The sequence below is a fragment of the Labrus bergylta genome, chromosome 17 (genome assembly GCF_963930695.1).
Source record: "Labrus bergylta chromosome 17, fLabBer1.1, whole genome shotgun sequence".
Taxonomy (NCBI): Eukaryota; Metazoa; Chordata; class Actinopteri; order Labriformes; family Labridae; genus Labrus; species Labrus bergylta.
In genome coordinates, this window is record NC_089211.1 from 16949998 (window position 1) to 16971606 (window position 21609).

The 21609-nt window shown below is 39.4% G+C and overlaps 1 protein-coding gene across 1 annotated transcript in view; it reads left to right on the forward strand.

Annotated features, from left to right (window-relative positions):
• lamc3 (laminin, gamma 3) overlaps nucleotides 1-21609 on the forward strand; it is a 118953-nt gene that overhangs the window by 48681 nt on the left and 48663 nt on the right. The window contains exons 5-9 of the mRNA XM_020634626.3: nucleotides 5458-5646; nucleotides 6622-6739; nucleotides 12976-13074; nucleotides 13934-14070; nucleotides 15006-15125. Coding sequence (XP_020490282.2) covers nucleotides 5458-5646; nucleotides 6622-6739; nucleotides 12976-13074; nucleotides 13934-14070; nucleotides 15006-15125 — 663 coding nt within the window. The remainder of the gene's footprint in view (nucleotides 1-5457; nucleotides 5647-6621; nucleotides 6740-12975; nucleotides 13075-13933; nucleotides 14071-15005; nucleotides 15126-21609) is intronic.

Below are 21609 nucleotides of genomic sequence, written 5' to 3' on the forward strand. Positions count from 1 at the left end.
AGGTCTGATTTGTCCCTAACAGTACACTAAAGGTCGTACAGATACCTGCAGCATGATCCCTCATAGACTGGTTTCTTATCTGCTGCCACTGTTCTCCTCTCTTGGCAAGTCCGACATCTCATTCGTCCAGAAAATTAGATGTAAAAATTGAGAAATGACTGAGCCTGCAGGGATACTAGGCACTCCCTGCAATGCATTCTGCAACAGTACCAAGAAATGAGTCTTGTAAAGAGATAAGATGGAGGATTGTTATTTAAGCAGGTGAGATAATATCCACAATCCAAATACATGCTTGTGAGATCAATTAGTGACTCTAAATTGCCTGTAGGTGTTAATGTGAACGTGAATGTTTTTTCTGTCTGCAACTGTCAGCCTGGCGACCAGTCCACGGTGTCAGCTACATTATCTAGTCCGCAACCCCAAATGGGACAAGCAGTCTAGAGAATTAATGATTGAATTAAAATTCAGCATCTCCATGAATTTATTGATATATGCTTAGATAGTACAGCTGCAAATACTGTGTATTAAAAGTGTATTTGGGCTCGGAAGCCAAGAATATACTGTTTTTGCAGTATGTACTTTCCAAACTTTCACTGGGGAAGAGCATGGCTGTCACATTGTGTCCAGCCTAATCTCTGTGTGACACAGCCCCAAGGAGCAATATGAGGGCAGCATCCACGCCTTTATTGGCATGATATGCAAATTAAAGAGTCCTGCATGGAAGCGCCCAGCAGGAGTCTGAAATGCTGCAGGAGGTTAGTGTCCAGTTTCAGAGTCACTGAAGGCACTGAGCCATCTCTTTTTACTTGAAGAAGCTGGGAGTTTCTCTGTAGTGGAGACATCCACCTACAGCGAAGAGAAGTCTTGGTTGGATTGGGACTTTTCTGATTCTTTGGATTCTTGACTTGTACTGTGCTATTAAAAAGCAAACTGCATCCATGACAGAATAAAACACATGATTAACCCTTCATATACCAGACTACTGTCACAGTTTTTCACCATTAACCCCAACTTGGTCTTGGTTTTACATCAGAAAGTTCATGATAATAATACTTTTTTTTTTTCAAGGCAGTTGCCGCTTGGGCATTGGTTCCTGTATTTTATCGATTAACAAATACATATACGTTTGAACCAATCACTGCAAATCATGTCAGTTATGGTTCCTTTGTACTGGTAATTACCAATAAGCCCTACAATAGTAACTACATGTAGCTTCACACAACCTACAATCAATCAGAGTTCTTCCCGTGAGAACAAGGGAAAAAAGGCTACTGAAGTATGAAAGAGTTTGTCTGAACCATAAAAAGTCTTAAATGTTGAGTTGGTGAAGTGCAACTTTTCAATTGTTATTTTGAAAGTTACTTATAACTTTAATCGTTAAGTTAAACCAGTCGTGTCTTACCCTTTTGGAAAACCCCCATTTGCAGACAGACTTTAGTTTCCAGCAGCAGATATTGTACTTTAAGAACTATTTTTGGTGAAATACCATGAATATAAACATTTTGCTCACGCACATCTTGCAGCTAGGGAAATATATTAAGAGAATTTGTTCCTTGCAAGACTTATTACCCTGTAGTACTGTATATACTCACACAGAAGGCTTTGGGAGCTAGGGGTTCAGTATCTTGACCAATGATATTACAGTATGTGCACTCTAGTAGCCAGGGAGTGAACCCCCAATCACATACAAAATCAAAAAGCTATGTGCTGAGGTAGATTTTGCTGTTGTTGACTTTAGTGCAAGGCAATCCCAAAAGACACACCCCTGTGTCTATGTTATTGAGACAAAAGAACTAATGGATAAAAAGGAAACATGTCAGATCACCATCAAAACTAACCTGCATGACATATGCTTTTAAATTACTTCTTGTAAATCTGCAGATTAAAGTGCACTAATGTTCTCATACTGAGTTTGGAACCAAGTCAACATCTTTACTACATAACCTCAGTCATGGATAGGATGTTCAGACTGTGTGGTTTCTGGACAGGGTTGAGAAAAGCATGTCCAAGAGGAGGTTGTTGTGGGCGGGCAGATCTAAATGTGGTCAAGATGGCTTAACACGAGCTGTGGAAAGCTGTGTCGAGGTCTTTGTGTTAAACCTGTTGAAAAACAGCTTTAAGTGATTTGCTCTGTCTCAGTCTGCCTCTGCTATACTGTGCTGTACCGTATGTGTTCACTGCTTGTAGCAATCTTCATCCCACGTACATGAACTGTTCTGCGACACTTCTCTCCTCTTTCTGCAGCTTTAAACATGCTTATAATTATGGGATTAATAGCCCTTCAGTCAAGACGCTGACAGGTCCGAAATTGAATCAATATCAAGGGCTGATGATGTATTGTTGTAACATTAAAAAAAGGACATCATGGGAAAAAAAACTGTTGGAAATCATCAGAAATAATTATAGTCACACACCTGTTATACATTACAGAAAACAAAAAATAAAATGACTAAGTGGGCACAGCCAATCATAAGCTTGAGACACATGATGCTCTTAAAATAAAGCCGAATAATTAAAACATTAGTTAATAGCCTTGTGAGGGACTGCCATGCTCAGTTTTTCCTGAAGCTCATTTCAACAAACCAATTATTCTAGCTTCAGTTTACTCATAAAATTCATTTTGAGATAACCTATGATGGGAATACAGTTAAGTGAGTAATTACAAAATTGTGAATATGAAATCTTTCTATAAATACATGACTTTAACAAAATGTTATGAAGTCCCTCTTGATGCTTGAAACATTTAAACATTCCAGGACTGCAATGAGGAGAATAACTTTATTTTATTCCAATCAAAAGGTGAACCCATGATGAGGGAAAAGAACAGTGTGGTTTAAGAGATAACATTAGAATATGAACATTCTCCCAGTACATCATGTATTATCTCCTTTATGACATGTTGTAAGGGTCAACATGAATTTGTGTCAATAAAGAACAAACAGCTGAGGCTCAGGGTTTTGTTGACAGTTCTGCAACCTGGCTATCAGCTAGCTGTCTGTCCAGCAGTGGCAGCCCCACCAACGTGTACCATAAAGATAGAGAGCATGTGAGCTGACAGGTAGAGACGGCTGGTCCTATTTGTGCTCCAGTTGCCCACCAGTGTCAATCACAGCTGAGTCATGCTGCAGTGACTTGGTATGTGTTGTGTCAGTATTTGTCAGAATATGTTTCCCTGGGAGCACAATGACTGCAAATGTGAAGGCTCAGCGTTTGTCATAAGAGTTATGCTTTGTTCAAAAGGATGCTACTAGCAATGCAAAAGGGAACTGCTTGCTTCAGTTTATTTTAGTCTCATCAATCAGAACATATGCAACATTGAATTATTGTCAGAGAATCTTAGGCGCTTGAACTCTACAGGAAGATGGAGTGATCGAGGATGTCAGCCCTGAGCGGCAGCTAGAGCTATCCCCCCTTGGAGTCCAGTCACTGTTGGTGGAGGCGTTAGCTTGATGATGTCGCCTGGGCTGATGGGATAAAGAAGCTGATTGAACTGTGAAGACTGGGCTTGATGGGAAGATGGTTGATGATGTCATCTGGGGCTGATGGGATGAAAGGCTGAACTAGATTTGACCAAACTGCAAAGGCTGGGGTTGACTGGATGATGGCGAAGTATGTGATCTGAGTCTGATGGGATGGTGAAGGTGATGAAACTGCTAAGGCTTGGTCGTGAAGAGGGGGAGGGTTGCATGTAACGATGGCATGATTGAACTAGTGGAAGAGAAAGCCATATGATAGGCTAACAATGAGGCAGCGGAACAGTGTTATTAAACAGCTGATGAATATAAGATTATGGGTGAGCATGCATGGAGGCATGCATGTGATATAGTATGAGAATGAACAATAAAACCAGCATGCAGATTAAAGTCTTCCTGGCTGAACTTTTGCTAGAGCTACATTTGTTCAAATCCCCATGAACAGTATGGATTTTGAAGCTGGGATATGTGTTTATTTTTTTTTATCAGATGCTTTTTCCATAGCATTCTTCTCCCAAAATATACTTGTGTAAAAGTAAAATAATTTACTTTGAAAACTACTCAAAAAAGTACAATCACACAAAAAAGCCACTCAATTACCATAACATAGATTAATGTAATTTGTTACTTTCCACTACTGGTTTCAAAATGCAAAAGTCAGCATTTTTAGGATTAATTTATGTCGGATAAACTCGCTGTACACAGTGTTGAACAAGTTCTTAGACCAGTTTGTCCACTGAACGCAGGAAAACGTATACTAACGCATAAGGCAATAGGCTAAACAAGCTAACCCCATGAAATGAGTCTGTTGTTTTAATTGGATTACTAGATCCAGATTTTTACAAGACAAGACAGCTGAGCGTAACACCCACACACCGTTTCAGGGCACCAGACAAACACCATGCAACTTTAGCAAAGCTAGTGACTAGCTAGTGAACACAGTCAATTATTTAATCGCTAAAGAGCAAGCTAATTCCTTTATCTTTGAAGGAAGCAGAGCTAAAAGGAAAGTGTTGAACTTTTATCATGTACAAACACAACCCCAAATGCAAATGAATGTGTATTCAGCAACATAAAAGGTGACTCTTTGCTAACATGATAGCCATATCTACTTTCTGGGGTAAAAAAAACAAAAAAAACCCATCATGGACGCCTTTAACTTGTAATTTGCATAATAAACCAAAAAGTGTAAATAACGTAGGTTATCCAGTCAATGAACAGCTTGTTACTTGTCCACCGTTTTAATACATTTCAAAGGAGTCCTAATTGAAAGACTGTGGGCTTCTCTAGAACTGTGTGAATCATCATTTCCTCAAAATAATTGATGAATGTAAAACAAGTTAGAGCCAGATGGAATATAGAAGTCTTCATTGAATATTTATTTAAAGTTTTTCACCCTCATTCCAAAGTTTATACCGCGTTAGATTTAAAGCAACAGGCGCTCATTTTTAATCATTGAAATAAGGTGCACACCTGTGAGACTCCTTATTAACAGGAAGGAGTAATTATATGGTTATTGCAAGCACAACGGAGCGCTTGGTTCAAAGTAAAATGGGCAATTTCACCTAAATCCCCCCTCAGGGCGACTGGTAAACTGAGGAGGGATTTGATGTGAAGGGGTATGAGAGCTGTGGTGGTGTGTTATCAGTCGAGTAATTTGTTCTTGTATAAACATGAATTACTGTTATCTAAGTGCCCCCTGACAGCTGATTGGCTCCTCATTAGGCCTCTGTGAAATGAGATTAGCAACGAGCCTCTAAATTATGATCCAATCCCAGAACGCATAATCTCTCACACATATAAAGCCCCTCAGTCTCCTTTCTCCATCTATTTCTGTCTTCAATTTATTTTATTTTTTTTACCTCGCCGCCTCTTTCTGCTTTTATCTTCCGCTCCTGCTGCGTCTTTTTCCTCCGTCTCCACGTTTCTCCTCACTTGACCTTTTGCTCTTTCTCTTTCTCGCTCTCCCTCCCCTCCCTCACAGAGTGTAACTGCAGTGGAAGGTCAGACGATTGCGTATTCGACATGGAGCAGTACAGGAGCACTGGCAGTGGGGGGCGCTGTGTGAGCTGCAGAGACAACACTGATGGGCCCCATTGTGAGCGCTGTAAAGGGAACCACTACAGGAAATCTGCTGAGGAACACTGCCTGCCCTGCAACTGCAATATTAATGGTAAGCTGTGGATGCTAAACCCTAAATTGCCTTGATACCTTAAAGAAATGGTTACTATAATCCTTGCTAATGTCATTACTAACATGCTTGTTTTCCCTGGCTTAAAAACATTTAATTACGGTTACATTTGAATATTGTATTGAACAATTATACACCCAAGGCTAGATGTAGCTTCAAGGGAAGGACTCAGAGGATTTAGAAGTTGCAAATTTCATGACCAATGTTGTTTAAATTATTAACAACATAATGTTAATAGGAAGTTTAACACATCTTCCGCTTGTCTGCCAAACCATGCCTAAGAGTTGAATCTTTTCTGATTCATAATTTATACAATCTCGTTCATCTCATGTCTCACACATCTCATCAAACATATCCTCGCCTCAGCTTCCCGAAAGACCATTAAAGAAATCCATAAAATTGTAAATTGATCCAGTTGACTCAGTGAACATCATCAATGAAGACACTCAATGGTCATGAAGTAGAGTCTAATTTTAGGTTGAGGGAAATTAAATATTTGGTACACTTAATTACACCATCATCAGTGTATAAAGAGAGACAACCAAGGGAGGAAATGAACAAAAACACCAGCTTCCTTTTCCTACAAAGTTTCTAAACAGTTTAAACTGATTGCACAGAGCTGTTGGAGTCCATTATATTGATAAAAGGGTATAGCTGACTCCATCAGGCTTCCTTTTCTCTAATATCCCTGGCTGGTCTTTTTTCTCCATTAACTACAGCTACAGTATACACTGGCTGCAGTGTGCTTGTGAGGATATAGTGTATTCTGCTTTTGCAAGTCCATCTCTGGGGTTTCTGTGCAGGAATTCAATAACAGGTTTTCAGTTATCCCTGCCGTAATACATTATTGATGACTTATTAATCCATTTCATGTAATCCGTTTCTCTTTTTTTGACCGCTTTGTATACTCCTTACCCGCTATTTCTTCCTGCATGATTTCTCCTTTGTCCTTCCCAGGTTCAGTGGGTCTGCAGTGTGATGTTGAAGGAAGGTGTGCATGCCGTGTTGGCGTGACAGGAGAGAAGTGCGACACATGCGAGGCTGGCTTCCATTCCCTTGGCCCTGGTGGCTGCAGGTGAGCTGCAGCATCATATGCACAGACGCCAGGCAACCAAAAACAAACACAGTTATCTTGAAATTAAATAAAGAAATGGTTAAAAAAACAAGGCCTTTAAAAGAAGGTAGGGTTTTAAAGAAATAAACAGGTTACATAAACAGACTTAATATATAACCTGTGTTTTGAAGTTACACCATCTAACATCCCCCAGCATGAATTTATCAAACTGCAGAGCAGCCGTAAACAAGAGGATTCTCATTTTTTTCCGTGCGACACCACTGTGAATTAGTGACCTCCTTATCAGCAGGCACCAGGTTGTGCCAAATGCAGTATCAAAGTGCTAACAATCATTCAAACACGCAAGCTAATCCAGAGAACTTCATATTTTGCTTAAGAAACATGGAAAATTATATTTAATTTAATCAAATCACTGAAATGTTATTTAAATCAAACTCCAAACAGGTCGTATTAGGGTCATTCCACTTCTCAAATAACTGCTGCTTGCTTTTACTCATTATTGGAATTTAGGTTCTGGATTGTTTTATTATTATCATCTTATCACCTACATTGATTAATATTCAATTTGTCTTAACAGACTAAACAGGAATGGATTGCATGACTACATGATATATGCTGCTGCTAGAATCCATATTTCTTTTTTCACAAGGGCTGTACGTAAAGTGTAAAAGTGTAAAATTTGCTTTGTTTTTACAGCCACATAACTTTCTGGTTTATTCTCATCTCTGTCATATCTATTGCTTTCAGTGAAGCGTGAACTACCCTTGTTTGTGAGAAGTCCACAAATCTCCAGAGACTCCAAATATGAACTTTCGCCTTCACTTCAAAAAAACTTCGCTTTCTGATCCAGCTTCTCTGTACTCAAGAAGACCCGTCAATCCCTTCAGTAATAAAGATGACCCCCCCCCCCCAGAAAAACTAGTTTGATAATTATACAGTCCCTCTTTCACAGGCCTTTTGCTTTTGTTGCTGTGTCCCAATATCCTTGGTCTGCGACAGCCTTTGTTGTAATATTTTGATGCATTTTTTGTCACCCATGATACATCAGCTGTGAACGTCTGGGACAGCGTCTTGGCTGAGCAAGCTGTGTCGCCTCGCCATCACTTCAGATCAATTTCAGCCTCCAGATTCCAAATATAATGTGGGAAAACAAAATGAATCTAAAGTTAATTGCCATGGAGTTCTAATTTCTCACACGGTTTCAACACTATCCTAATGCTCATAGGATAATCTACAGGTTACCTGTGGCTGGTTGAAATAGTCTAATGAAGAATTGATGTTCTACTTCTTCAAATGTGATGGTTGTTCAAATTTGCGCAAAGTCAAGGCAAAAATGTCAAGGTTGCAGATGGGGTGCAGGTATTGGTTGAATTTGCTTGAAATGGCTGAATTGCGACACCACAACTTTCTGGAGGGACTAATCTTATTTTGAACTTGACTCATGAAGAATTCATTAACACCTATTCACACCTACAAAAGAAGCATGCCCAACCTGAAATTCAAAAGACACAAACGAAGCTCTTTTATCCCTGAATTCCAATAGAGGGACTCAAGCCCACCAATGTAACCTTAGAGAGCAAAGAAAAACTTTGATGAATGAAAACAGGGTTTGTTAACTGATATATGAATTATATCAAAGTCAAATTAATCACATCACATATAAATGTGATGAAGATTTTAAGAACCGTTGATGATTTAAGCATTAAATAAGCTATACATATAGTCAGCTCCAATTACTCAACAACTCTGATGTCAGTATATCATCAGATATTGTTTTTCATTCACGCTAAAGTGAGCTCATGCCTGCCTTTTTTTATTTGTGCTTTTTCTTATTCACCCTCACTTACTCAACGAGTAGGCATTTATATGACAATAAAGGTCCTCATTTATCAGCAAGAACCAGTCTCTGTGTTTCTTTTAAAGAAGACAGAAGAGGAAGGTCCTTCTCTTTCAAGACTTAAGAAATTAAAAACTAAAAAGCGGTTGGTACCCTTCATCAGAGGCATTGTTGAAAGCTAAACTGTCTAATCAAAAAATGTCCTCCACTTCTTTTTTCAGACAACATGCCATATTGGGCCTCCAAACCGAAACAAAACATGTTGTTCATCAAACTATTTCATTCAACTTTTTAATCGACATATTTGGATTTTGGACTAAATTTTCAGCAACTTTGTATTAACAGGGTAGACAAACCGCTGCCCTCCTCGATGGGAACCAGCCGTTTGTTTGGTGTGTTTTAGAAATTACAACGTCTGACATTTATTGCCATAAATGATCTCCTGCTGCACACACTCAGTGTTCGGGTTTGTCAGGCAGCACACAAGGAGGATGAAGACGGTGTATGAAGACCTTTTAGAACCAAGCAGCCAGGGACCATTTCTTCCATATAACACCTACTGATCAGATCCACAATGGTAGCCTTCAGAAACTTCAGAATCCAGCCTTAACTGCAGCCAAGGAGAAACTTTCCATTTAAATGAAAATGCTAAGTCTCTAGTCAGGAAATGTTATTGTAGACTAGTTATCATATTACCCCTATTTAAGTCTGGTTTAACTAACATCTGCACACTGAAAAACTATGAAATGCCTGAACACAACCTGAATATTGGATTTAAACACAAGTCCCACCTCTTGCAAAGCAAAGGATCGAGAAAACTAAGAAGAGATGCAGAATTGACAAAAAAATATTTAATCAAACAAAAAGGCAAACAAAAACTCATTTCAGAAATCCAATCAGGAGAAAACAAGGAGCCACGAGTAAACTGACATACTACAACCGACACAGACAAACCACATACAATGAACTGACGCAGAAGGGAAGAAACACAAAGACTCAATAGACACAGAGGTAATCAAACACAGGTGAGACGAATGACACAGGTGAAGACAATAAAGGCAATCACAATGGAGGGAAACACACAAAAGAAGGAATGAACACAAGACAAGAAACACTGAGGACAACTACAAAATACAGACATGAAACACTGAAGACACACAGAACTCAAGAATGAACAAAACACACTAGAATATAAAGAAACACTAAACACTGAAAAACAAAACAAAAAAAGACCAAATCATGACAATAATTTAACTTAACACTAATTTTATTCCCTTTACATTTGACTGGTTGACCACTAGGGTGTTAGACAGTCACACACTCAGCCTTGATGTTTTCATGCATCCGTTGTTGTTGGCGGATGCACTACATATTGTGCTTGTGTATGCTGCATACATCTGTCTTGATGATAAGAAAGCAACGTCCAACTTTATCTGACCTGGGAGCTCAGAGTGTGCATACATATGAGTATATGAGAAAGTGTAGAGGATGCCACATGTATGTGTGTGCGTGTGAGAATTATGTTGTAGTATTTATATTCATAAGCGGTTCAGTCTAACTCTCCCTGACCCTCTCTACTTGCAGAGGGAATATTAAGTCGTGATGGTGTTGGAATGCATATCAATGACTGTTTGCAGTTTTATTACTTGTACAAACTAGCTGTGGATGTGGTGTGAACTGTTAAACAGAAAAACTGAAATTTAGTGTAAGCCATCCTTTGTAGTTCAGTATTAAGCCAATGGGAAGTTTTAAACCTGCATTACTTTTTATTATTTCAGGGGGCAACTGTACTGTTTTCAAAAAGATTGAGTGGAACCAGATCTGATATGACCCTTCTTCCTGACTGATCTATTACCTCAGTCAATATTTCCCTAATGAGTTTCTGCTCTCAATCAGTTTCAAGCCCTCGTAAATTCAGTTTTATGTTCATTACTTCATTACGGTGCCATTTAAAGTAAAATTGACAATAAAGTTGAATGCTTTAGGTTTTGTCTATCTGTAATTGACATGCACCTCCATAGGCCCTGTGGACATGGATTGACATGTAACCAAACATAACAAAATCTGTCTTTTGTTAACTGATTGTTAGTGTTATAGTCAAGACCACACTAACCGAGACCAAGACATACCTGAGACTAGAGGGCTCCGAGACGGAGACAAGACCAAGACATTTAGGGATCGAGACCAAGTCAATACCAAGACCAAGGCAGGGCGAGTCCGAGACAAGACCAATACAGTAAATATCAGTGAAAAATCATCATCTTGTGTGCAGCAGACAGGGGACAAAAATCTAATTATGAATGAATTGAAGTATTTTTTTCTTTTAGAAAGGGGAATTTCCTTCTAATCACTGTACTGACTTTAAAAAATAGCCTTTCAGTGGTGTTCTTGACTGCTCTTGATTTAATATCAAGATGTGTCCACACAGTGTGAGTCCGAGACAAGACAAGGAGAATGCTTTTGATTCAGAGACAAGACCGTGACCTTCAAAAAGTGGTCCTTGAGACCAAGACCGATTTTGAGTGCTTACAACTCTACTTATTGTCACTTCTGGTTCCACAAAAAAAAACATGATGGAAACAACCAAAATACCAACGGCTTTAAAAACTATGGTCACACACCAATAAAGGATGACACAGCTGCTCTGAGCTTCTGAAGGTTTGTGTTATTTGGGTTTGTAAATTAAAGCTGTTATATTCAATAGTATGGAGAGTTATAATGTGAAATGGGTTGCTCTTGTTTTCTTAGATCTATTGATATGCCTATGGGCTAATATCAGCCAAATTTCTCAAGATGAAAAAGACTTATGCGCTGGGCAAAAGCTTGTAGCACCAAAAAGCAAAGTCAGCATTGAACATTAAACAGTGTGTCATTTAGCAGCTTAATACAGTGCAGAGCAAGACATTGTACCTAGAAGCTGGAGGAGACCAAATATGTGCTAAAAGGAGAGATCTTATTGGACTTGTAGCAAAAAAACAAAACTCCAAATGAATGTTGATGTTGTGCCATGATTGAAAGATGTTAGCCAACATGTAAGTCGTGAAGAAAATGCAAGGTTTCTATACTCAAAGGTTTGTTTACAGCTTACCTAAAATGGCTAAAAATGTTTTTAAAAAGCTCTAAAAACATTGTGGGACTCCTGTCAAGCACCAAACAACAAAGTAAACAACTCGTGAGTAAAAATGGAGGTGAAGTTAGCATCTAAGGTGATAAAAGTCAGACATTTTTGGAGGAGATCGAAATTGAGCTAAAAAGGTAGGAAACATTGACCTTACTGCGGACAAGTGGCTAAAAACAATCCACAGATTGTTGCAGTCGACTCAAATGGCCATAAACACAATTAAGTGCAGATTAAACTTTAAATTGAGAAGGTGTATTTAAAGAACATTTTCTATAAAATATTTACTTGTAACTATCAAAACTCATGGCATTTGCTGAATATAACAAGTTTAAGCAAAAACAAATCAATAAATCAAAGTGTACACTCAAAGCAGTCCCTCAGTTAAGCATGGATTATTCTCAAAGACCAAACTCTATTATCACACACGTGTAGGCTATACATGTACACATGACACCGCAGCATGCACAGACTCTCACACACACTCACACTGTTTTTTTCTCATTCATGCTGCAAAATCAGGCTGTTGAGCTGAGGTGTGAATTACACAGACCACTGGAGCAGAAACAAGCAGAGACTTCAAGCCTTGAGATAATTGAATTATTTCTAATAGCTCCTCATTAAAAAACAGATTCTGTGTTACAGTTTTACACTAAAAGTCATTAATCAATGATGGTGATCAAATCTTTTTTGACATAATCCAAGTCACTACTGAGCCATGCAACTCGTTTACTTTTACCAAGGTTGTTTTACTGAGTGTTTTTAATTTTTCTGATAGATTGTGTGCTAAATCAACCATCTTAAATGTTGACTTCTTGTAACCAGAAGCAGTGAAGTGATGATTAAAACACACTTTAGCATTTTTGGGGCCGACGTTCAAGCCTCAAGCTAAAGTTTCATGACATTTGTGATCTGATAGGCTTTCATCAGGGTCATGGAAGGCAACATGCTGAAACGTGTATGTTTTATTACATTAATAAAATTGATCTTCATACAATAATTGCTGCTGGAGCTTTTTGAGCTCTTCAAGCATTTTATTCTCCTAGCATCTTGGTAGTTGGTGAAGTTTTGCCAGAAAACGTTACTCTGCTTCATTTGTGATCCCGAAAAGAAGGGCAAGCAAATAAAGAATATTCTAATGAATATCAGTAAAGTTATCACATAATAATGACTTTGTGTTAAAAATCCCTGCTCCTTACTTCAAAATAACGTGTTTTCTCCCACGATGCACATCTTTTCCAGCGGATTTATATCACTAATCTTCGCCTCACTTTTTTTTAGGCCATGTGAGTGTGAGCCCAGCGGCAGTTTGGACGTCTGCTCTCCTTTGGACGGACGATGTCGTTGTAAGATGAACGTGGAGGGCCAGAGCTGTGACAGGTGTGTGTGATAACACTGTTACGCCTACGTCATGCATGTGCGCACATGACCTCTGGTTACCAGGGCAACGGTTAAAGCCATCAGCAATGGAACAACTGAAGCATTGATGAGTGGTTCATGCACTTATGTGTATAACTGGTGCTAATCAAAAGAAAAGTCTTAGTTATTAAAGATAACAAATTTATGATTATAATTTGTCAATTTTAAAATGACACCTTACAATTGCTGAAAAAGGAGAGTCTGAAAAATAACTTACACAGAGATACATGTTTTTTTTTTTTATGTGAGAAGAGATTTAAAAGCCATATTTGATTGAGAGAAGAAGAATAAGTCTTAAAATAGCTCTTAGATTTGGTCCTATCCATCTTTTTGTCTTCTTGGACAGCACTGACTGTTTGTACATCAGTCAGTAACCAGGTCTCTGTCTGTTTCTATCATCTTTCAAACTGATAAACTCACTGTGACATCAGCAATACACTCAGAGCCCCAAGGTTTCAAACTATTGAATAATCCTCCTCTCCCTGTTTGTTGACTTTTTCTCCCCCTGATTTCACACCTCATTGGCCGGGCCCCTCTCCTGTGTAATGTGACTAGTGTTGGGGCTGATTTTTTAGCAGTGCTCCTGTCCCACCCATATGCCAGTGAGCGTCTGTAGGTCAGCGCTTGGGGTCTCTGCAGCTGAAATTCATTTGGTCCCTTGCTCCTTAACACCCGCAGGCCAGCACTCCGCCTGCTGCAGGGAGAGGGAGATTAGAAAAGAGATTACCACTACCACAGGAATGCGGTGATGAATAGCTACGGGCTGCATTATGCATATTAATAACTGTAAATGCATGAAGGTTTGTGTGTGTTTCTGCAGATGCATACCAGGCTTTTTCAACCTGCAGCCAGAAAACGAAGCAGGCTGCCTGCCGTGTTTCTGCTTTGGACACTCGCTGGCCTGCTACTCGTCCAATCACTACACTGCTGTCAACATCACCTCTGATTTCACTGAAGGTATTTATTTTTGTGTACAAGTTATTATTGAGATCCCCTGGTTACTGTCAGCTAAAATTAGTAAGACCTGTATTAGTAAATATGTCCTGCACTGTGATGTGCACGGTGCTGCTCCTTTGTATATGCAATCTTAGTAAGACACGTTATTATGTTCTACTTTTAGAGATCCTTTTAACATGGATCCAGGTTATCCATGCATCTAGAAAATAACACAGAGCCACTTATGGAATCATTTTCTTCGATTTGAGAATAAATATGTGCTGATTTTAGAGAGGGACTCTGCAAAAGCAATAACACACAGGTGTACTGAAAAAGACACTCACCAATTTGACAATAAGTAGGAAGCATAAAATGAGCTGCAAGCACAACCAAAAAATAAACAAGAGATCCAAATTTTTGCAAACCTTGTATTAAGAGTCGAAACAATCAAGTTTTTTTTTTTTTTTTCAGTTTTAGAATTCAGAGTGCATGTTCAGATATCTTTTGCTGGGGATATTTTGATGATGCATTCTTTTCTTTCGCTGGCTTCCACACTGCAGTCTCTTTTCTTTAAAGCCTCTTCAAATTCTCATCTGTTTCTGTCCTCCAGAAACTTTATTTATTGACTTAGTTCAGTGTTTGGTTGCAGGTGTAGGGATTCTAAGTTGATTGTTGTTCCTTATATGGTCATGTGTGTTGCAGCATTTTCTGTACTTCTGTTTTCTACATTTCTTTTACGTTTGCAGTCTGCTTAGTTTTAAAGGCCACCATGTATAGTTTTTTTTTCTGTTGAGCACAGATCAAATAAAACAAAATTGAAAAATTATCTGAACATCTCCTATAAGACCACACAGTTCCCTTTGAACACTAATATTTACCTTGCACGTTTTGTTCCGACTGCTTGTGATGCAAAGGAGAATAGAGATGACTCATGTTTTGTCTTCTTTTATCACCAGATCAGGATGGCTGGGTGGGCAAGTTCTCTGCAGGGCAGGAGTACCCCCTGCTGTGGAAGGAAGGGGAAGTCTACCTCCTGCCTCTAACAGAGGAAGACATCGGCCTCTACAAAGCCCCTGGTGAGTCAAAATGCAAAATAATAGAGATTTTGAGTCATACATGATAGATTTTCACCTCAGGTTGGGTCAAATGGGTGTGTTACATCCCCCGGGGTGATATTTGGCATTGTTGACAGTTATGTTATGAGATAATAAATCCTCCAGTTGTTGCTCTTCTAGCAAATATGTAAATTATATTAGCTTTTGAGAGCGTCTGTAATAGCCGTAGCTTGTTCCTGTTGTTCCTCAGTGAGATTAATCTGGTTCTTTGGCAGCGGGTCATGCAGCAGTTATTCTGACACCGTTCCGTCCAATCCGTTATCAGAGCCATTAGAAGATAAGGGAATAAGCTGGCCCGGCTACAGGACTTAAGGCCCATTTCTATCATCCGCCCCAGCAGAAAAAGGCCTGATGGAATTGGATGTCTTGGCCGTGCTGGAGAGGCAGCAAAGTAAAAATTGGCTTGGTTTCTCCTCGTCTCGGCTAAGTCGCTTCTCGGCGTCAACTCGCAGCCCCTCCAGCGTCCGTGCAGCCTGCGGCCAGAGGCGAAACAGGAGCAATCCCATTAACGCCGCATCCTGAAGGTTTAATGCCCAAACGAGCAGAGAACGACTCTATTTGGAAGGATCTTTATTTAGAAAGATGAAATGCTTACAGCAGGATGTGACAAAGCCTGGTGGTCAGGCTGGAACGTCATTAGAAATGCATTTAGAAGTCCCTGACGTGCGAGTTTGACTTTTTCTCAAGCGTATGTGTGCATAAACATCCATAACGAATTCTTCCATGCTTTTCCAAATATATGTACATGTAATTATAAATGTGCATCATTAATAGCGTCTTCTTAAGTTGCTTTCTTCTGCAGACATTCTTCATTGATGTCTCTGTAGGCCACAACGCACAGATTAGTGGCCCAGCTAGCTGAGAGCAGCTTTATGGCAGCCTGCTTATCTACGATGGCCAGTGCTTGTTTATGTTGTTTCCCCACATAATAAATGCACAAATCTATTGCCTTGCCATCCCTATTAATGATCTCATTTCCTCCCGCCTTTCCCCTGTAGTGTTGCATATGTACGGTTACTTTAAAGATTAAAACCAGAGTGGCAGCAGCTTTGGAAAGCAGCTCTCTCTCTCTCTCTCTCTCTCTCTCTCTCTCTCTCTCTCTCTCTCTCTCTCTCTCTCTCTCTCTCTTTCACTGCCAATGTCTCTTCTCGTTTTCTACTTTTAATTTGTATTTATGCAGAAATCCCTCCACTGTGTTCCTCACCAAAGTAAAAGATAATTCTGAGTGACAACCCGGCGTCGAACATCTTACAGAATGCCATTTCTGTGATTTTTTCGTGAATGCATTTGTCACCGCGGTTTCTCTTGGGCTTCAGCTGTGGCAGGCGGGACAGGATTCAATCACCGGAGGCTTTTTTTTTAAATTGAATTAGTAAAGAGAGCAGTATTTGGGATCTGTGAAGCTCACCCATCTACAGAAATAACAGCCATTGCAGAGGTCAAGAAGCCACTGATATCCTCTTAAAATTGCCTGGAAAATGAGTTGTTAGAAATGGAGTGAAATTTAGACCATCAGTTGAGTGTGTTAAATTTCCCGTGAAAATCAAGCCAACATGGAACTTAAGCCCTCGTGCTTTTCATCTTTTCATTGTACACACACTTTAGATGTGAACTGACAACTGAAAGCATTTTATTGGATTATACCACTGCCTTAAGAATGCTTTAAATATGGTTAACTTCACCTAAAATTAGGCCTAAAGATGCATGAACACAAACACAACAATATAGCAAGCACTGCAGTATGGGACAGAATATAGGTGGACCTTTGTAGTCATGGAAAAAAATAATAAAAACATGGTTTACCTTGCTAACCGGACACATTATGGTAAGTTTTGGATGAATAAAAGACTGCTGTGTGCTCAATAAAGTTTATTATTTCCGTTTATATACAGACCAGTCCTGCAGCACAACAGTTATAGTCCAAGCTCAATTCTGAAGTGTTTGTCCCGAGAATGGCCTTGGAAATATGTGAAACAAACGGCCGCTAAAAAACACAACAGAGAGTAACAACAAGTTTCTACATTAAAAAAGGAAACGTTTGACTTTTTGTCTCACAAAGGTCACATTGGACACTATCCCGGAGGTCAGTTTAAAAGTTGATTTTACAGTGGCCATGCACAACACAACGGTTGGGCCACAGGTGGCTACATAGCTAATTGACATCTGTGTTCCCTCTCAGGAACATAGAAACAACACACATTCAATACAAACAATTACAAAAGGCACAAAGGTGTATTTTTGACGGCAACCATCTAACTTACTTATTTTTTCATTTTTATGTTAACAATTACTTGACATCATTGCATTAATGCTTTTCTTTAAAACTTACCAATCAACGATAACAGCCTACTAAGACAACTATGAAGAAGAATGGATTCCTCCTTCTAAAGATGTATGCTTCCTGCAACAACTTAAAAATGTCTTTCATTGTACTCATATTGAGCCCAATATATTGTCTGTTAACTCATCTAATCGGGAAATGACACTTGAAATTTCTGTATCTATTTATATTTCTTCTCATATGTTTCCTTTTACAAATCACTTTTTACCAAGTAAATAAATGTAGGTAGTTCAGTGAACATGAATTCAGTCTTCCTGTGAATCATATTCAATGCCTCTTTCCTCCCTTGATCTTGGACATCTGCTTGATGGTTGACACAGACTGAGTTCGAGTCCCCTGTGGTGACTTAACAGACTGAACACTTGAGCGCAGCTGCCAGAAACTATCATAGACAAGCATGAAGTACCTCCCCTAAACAGTCACTTTGACCTGCCTCCAACAACTGTGGTCACCACTTGAATCTGCTGGACAGTGATTGTGGCTCTCTTGGCTGAGCTGCTTTTCATGCTGAAGGGGGCATCATGGAACATAAGTCCTTACAGCCATCTGTTGAGAAGCTTGCAATGTTGATCCTTTTTCATGTCTGCAGTCCAGGCCAACCTGCTAAGCCTGAAGCAGCCGGGAGAAAGAAAGAAAAGTGGACGACAGATTGGAAAAAAAACAAATTTTAATGAAGTTACCCTCTAGTAGAAGGCAAAACAAGCTGCTTATGGTTGCTTTTGTGCACACTCAAGAAGCAGCAGACAGAGAAACAACAGTAGAGATCCACCAGAGCAGCTCCAGGCTACCTGTCGTTCTGATTCAAGCTGTAATTGCTGCTACGAGCCCCACACTACCTGAGAGCTACCTTATCCCAGGTCTTTATGCAAACTAGTCTGGTGCTGACCATGTCACGGGGAAGCATAAGTAAAACAGAAAGGAGGTGTAGCAAGAGGAAATATGATTTGATTCGACTGATTTGAGAAAGAGAGCTAGAAATAAGAGGGAACACCAGGGAGTAAAAGGGTAGAAATCAAGAGAAGCAACAACTTCCGTGGAAGGTGAAGGAGTGCTTGAGTGGAGCTCGAGTGGGGAGAATAAAGAGTTCAGTATGCCAGGAACAAACTCAGTTGTAAGACGTGTTCTCTGACAAAGTCTAAAGGTGAAAGTGTTGGTTCCCATCCCAAATGGCCACACTCAAAGGCTTGTCGACAAGAATGCCATCAGAGACTCCCGTTTGCTGTATCCAACCACCTCCCCTCCAAGAACTAGGCAGTTTTTGTGTGTTTTGTTGTCTCAACGTAGTGCAGTGCTGTGTGGACAGTCTCTTCATTCTCATTCAGGTGTTGCACTTGGTTGCAAACATTTGAAAGGGACAAAAGTTGTTGTTTGAGGAATGAAAAGGGAGCTTGACAGGGAAATCGCAATTAGAACAACAACTGATGGAATACGGTGTCAATGAAAAGTTGTTGGTTGGACACAGTTGCACCAATTCCAATGTTTGTCAGGTTTGAAACTGGGAAATCCAGGCACAGTCTCACAATGTGATGATCACTTTGTATGACGCTTACTGTGGCCTTGAGGGTTGCTTGAACAATAGCAACGCTTTGCCAAAAACGGAAAGCTTTCTCAGTATTTCGAGACCACTGTGTTTTTATCCATATTAGTGCAGTGGTTGAAAGAGCTGGCCAATCAGAACAAGACCATTTTTCTTCTCACATGGAAACCTTTTTTTTTCTAGATATTGCAGTTTTCATCATTCAAAAAAAAATGTTTCTAGACATATCTTGTGTTTTACACAAAGAGAACCTTTTACATATGTCTGCAGCAACACCCAAGGCAACAATTTATTTTTCCCCTGTTCCCCTGGAGACTTCAAGAATAAACTACTGTAGGAAACAGCCATAATGGCAAATGTTAACTTCTTTACCATTACAAATTCAATCAATTTTTTTTTGCATAGATTTTTTTTTTTTACAAACATGAGGTTATATTTTTATTGTAAAAAATCTGCTGCATTCGTGAGTTGTAAAAGGACTTGAGCTTGCATAGCGCTTTTAGTCTTCTGACTACTCAAAGCGCTTTTACATTGCAGGTCACAGCTAACCTTTCACACCCATTTGGCAGAGGCTACTATGTAAAGTGACCATCAGAAGTAACTAATCCAATTCACACACATTCATACGCCAACGACAAAGCAGTGAGAGCGACTTGGGGTAAAGTTTCTTGCCCAAGGACACATCAGTCATATGGTTGCAGGAGCAGGGGATCAATCCCCCGACCTTCTGGTTGGGTGACGACCGACTCTTCAACCGAACCACTGCCGCTCCCAATCATATCTCCTTAGAAATATTAACAACCATGCCCTGATAGTGTGTGCGATTACTTAAGCCATGGTGAAAAATAACTCAATAAATAATTCCCTATAAAAGACTGCATGTGGTGGAACTGGGGTCCTTTAAGAGGGTCCCCAAGGACTTTCAGTACATTGGTATAAAGTCATGCTAATTTAAAGCTTAACAGAAACAGGGATATAGATTCATTGGAACTGTTTGATTAACTTTTAAAGGGCCATGAAAATTGGAATGAATGAAAAAGCACCTCAGTGATATTACATAAATCCTAACTCTGGCTAGTAATCTTGGTTTAATTACCTGCTCATAAACAAACAGAACGACTCCTTCATTGATATTTGGACCCAATCTCTGAAAAAACGATTGTGTGGGTTGTCCTGGATTAACTGTACATTTCATTTGAATCTCATTGCTTAAGAAATTCCCTAGAATATGAACGACACTTCCTTCACTCATTTGTGATTGGATTTCAGGTCGTATGTTATCTGCCTGCAGGCATTTCAGCACCGTGTCCTGACGGTGTTGGACCTCTTTAAAGGTTTAAAGTTTGTCCATCTAGCCTCTGCCCTCACACTCTCTGGATGTTGGTCGATGTCTGAGCCTCAGTGGGACTCGTGTTAGTGCGAAGCAGTTGTGATTTAATCGAAATAGAGTTGATTTAATTTGGTTGGAGCAGAGTCTAAAGCCCCTGATTGATTGTGAGCTCCTCTGCCATTTCCCAAAAGTTATTCAGGCATCTATCACCTGTTGGGATGGCAGCTTTATTTGTTCCTGGCAGAGTGCAGCACAGTCAGTGGAGTCCAGATCATTCAGAGTGAATTATAGAAACAAAGTGGAAATAGAATGGGAACTGGTTGAAGCATAGTTTTTGTCCTATTCTGTTTTTGTAGTTATGAGTAAAAAACATGCCTCGAAGCATTGGAATTTGGATTTGGCAGATAGCTGGCCTGATCTCCAAAAAATTAAGAAATGCAATTATTAAAAATGATATAATTTGTTTGTATAATCACATCATGTTATCAAAACCACTGATCTATGGCATGTTAATCAGAATATTTTGATGCTGGTCAGCAGATTTTCATTCATGTTTTTAAATGAAGCCAGGATAGCCATTTCTCCCTGCTTACAGCTCTATGCTAAGTTTGGCTAATTGTTTCCTTACTCTTGTTCTGTGCACTGAGATTTTTGAAAAATCCCTTTAATTAAAACATTGTAATTAATGAGTTCACAAAAATAATCAAACAACATCATTATCCTCTGATGGTTTAAGTTCTATCTTGAATGTCAAAAAGAATATTTGAGTCTCAGTATTGTAACATTATTCTTTCGCATGTGCAGACAACACGAGGGTGGTATTCAGGGATTGCTTAACTTTTTAATTCCCTCCAATTTGTCATGTGATATAAAATAATGAATATAAATCCATGGCAATACACAGACAGAAGATCACAATTACACATGAATAATCCTTTCATTGTTTTATTATGGTGATTCATTACTTTGGAGAGGGACCCTCCAGTGGGGCCTTTGCTGAATCGTCTATTAGGGTTATGAGTAATTAAGCTTCGGTTCTTCCATGCTCACAGATGGAGAGAGAACACAACCAGGAACCACACTGATGCAAATCAGTCCCCAGCAGAATAATGACCAGCTTCATCTGAAACATAACCACTTGCAACCATAAGGGAGCACTTTATGAGAGAATATTAGCTTGGTCACACAATAGTATTACCAGGCTCATTACCCACTGTTACGCAAGGAATGTGCAGGA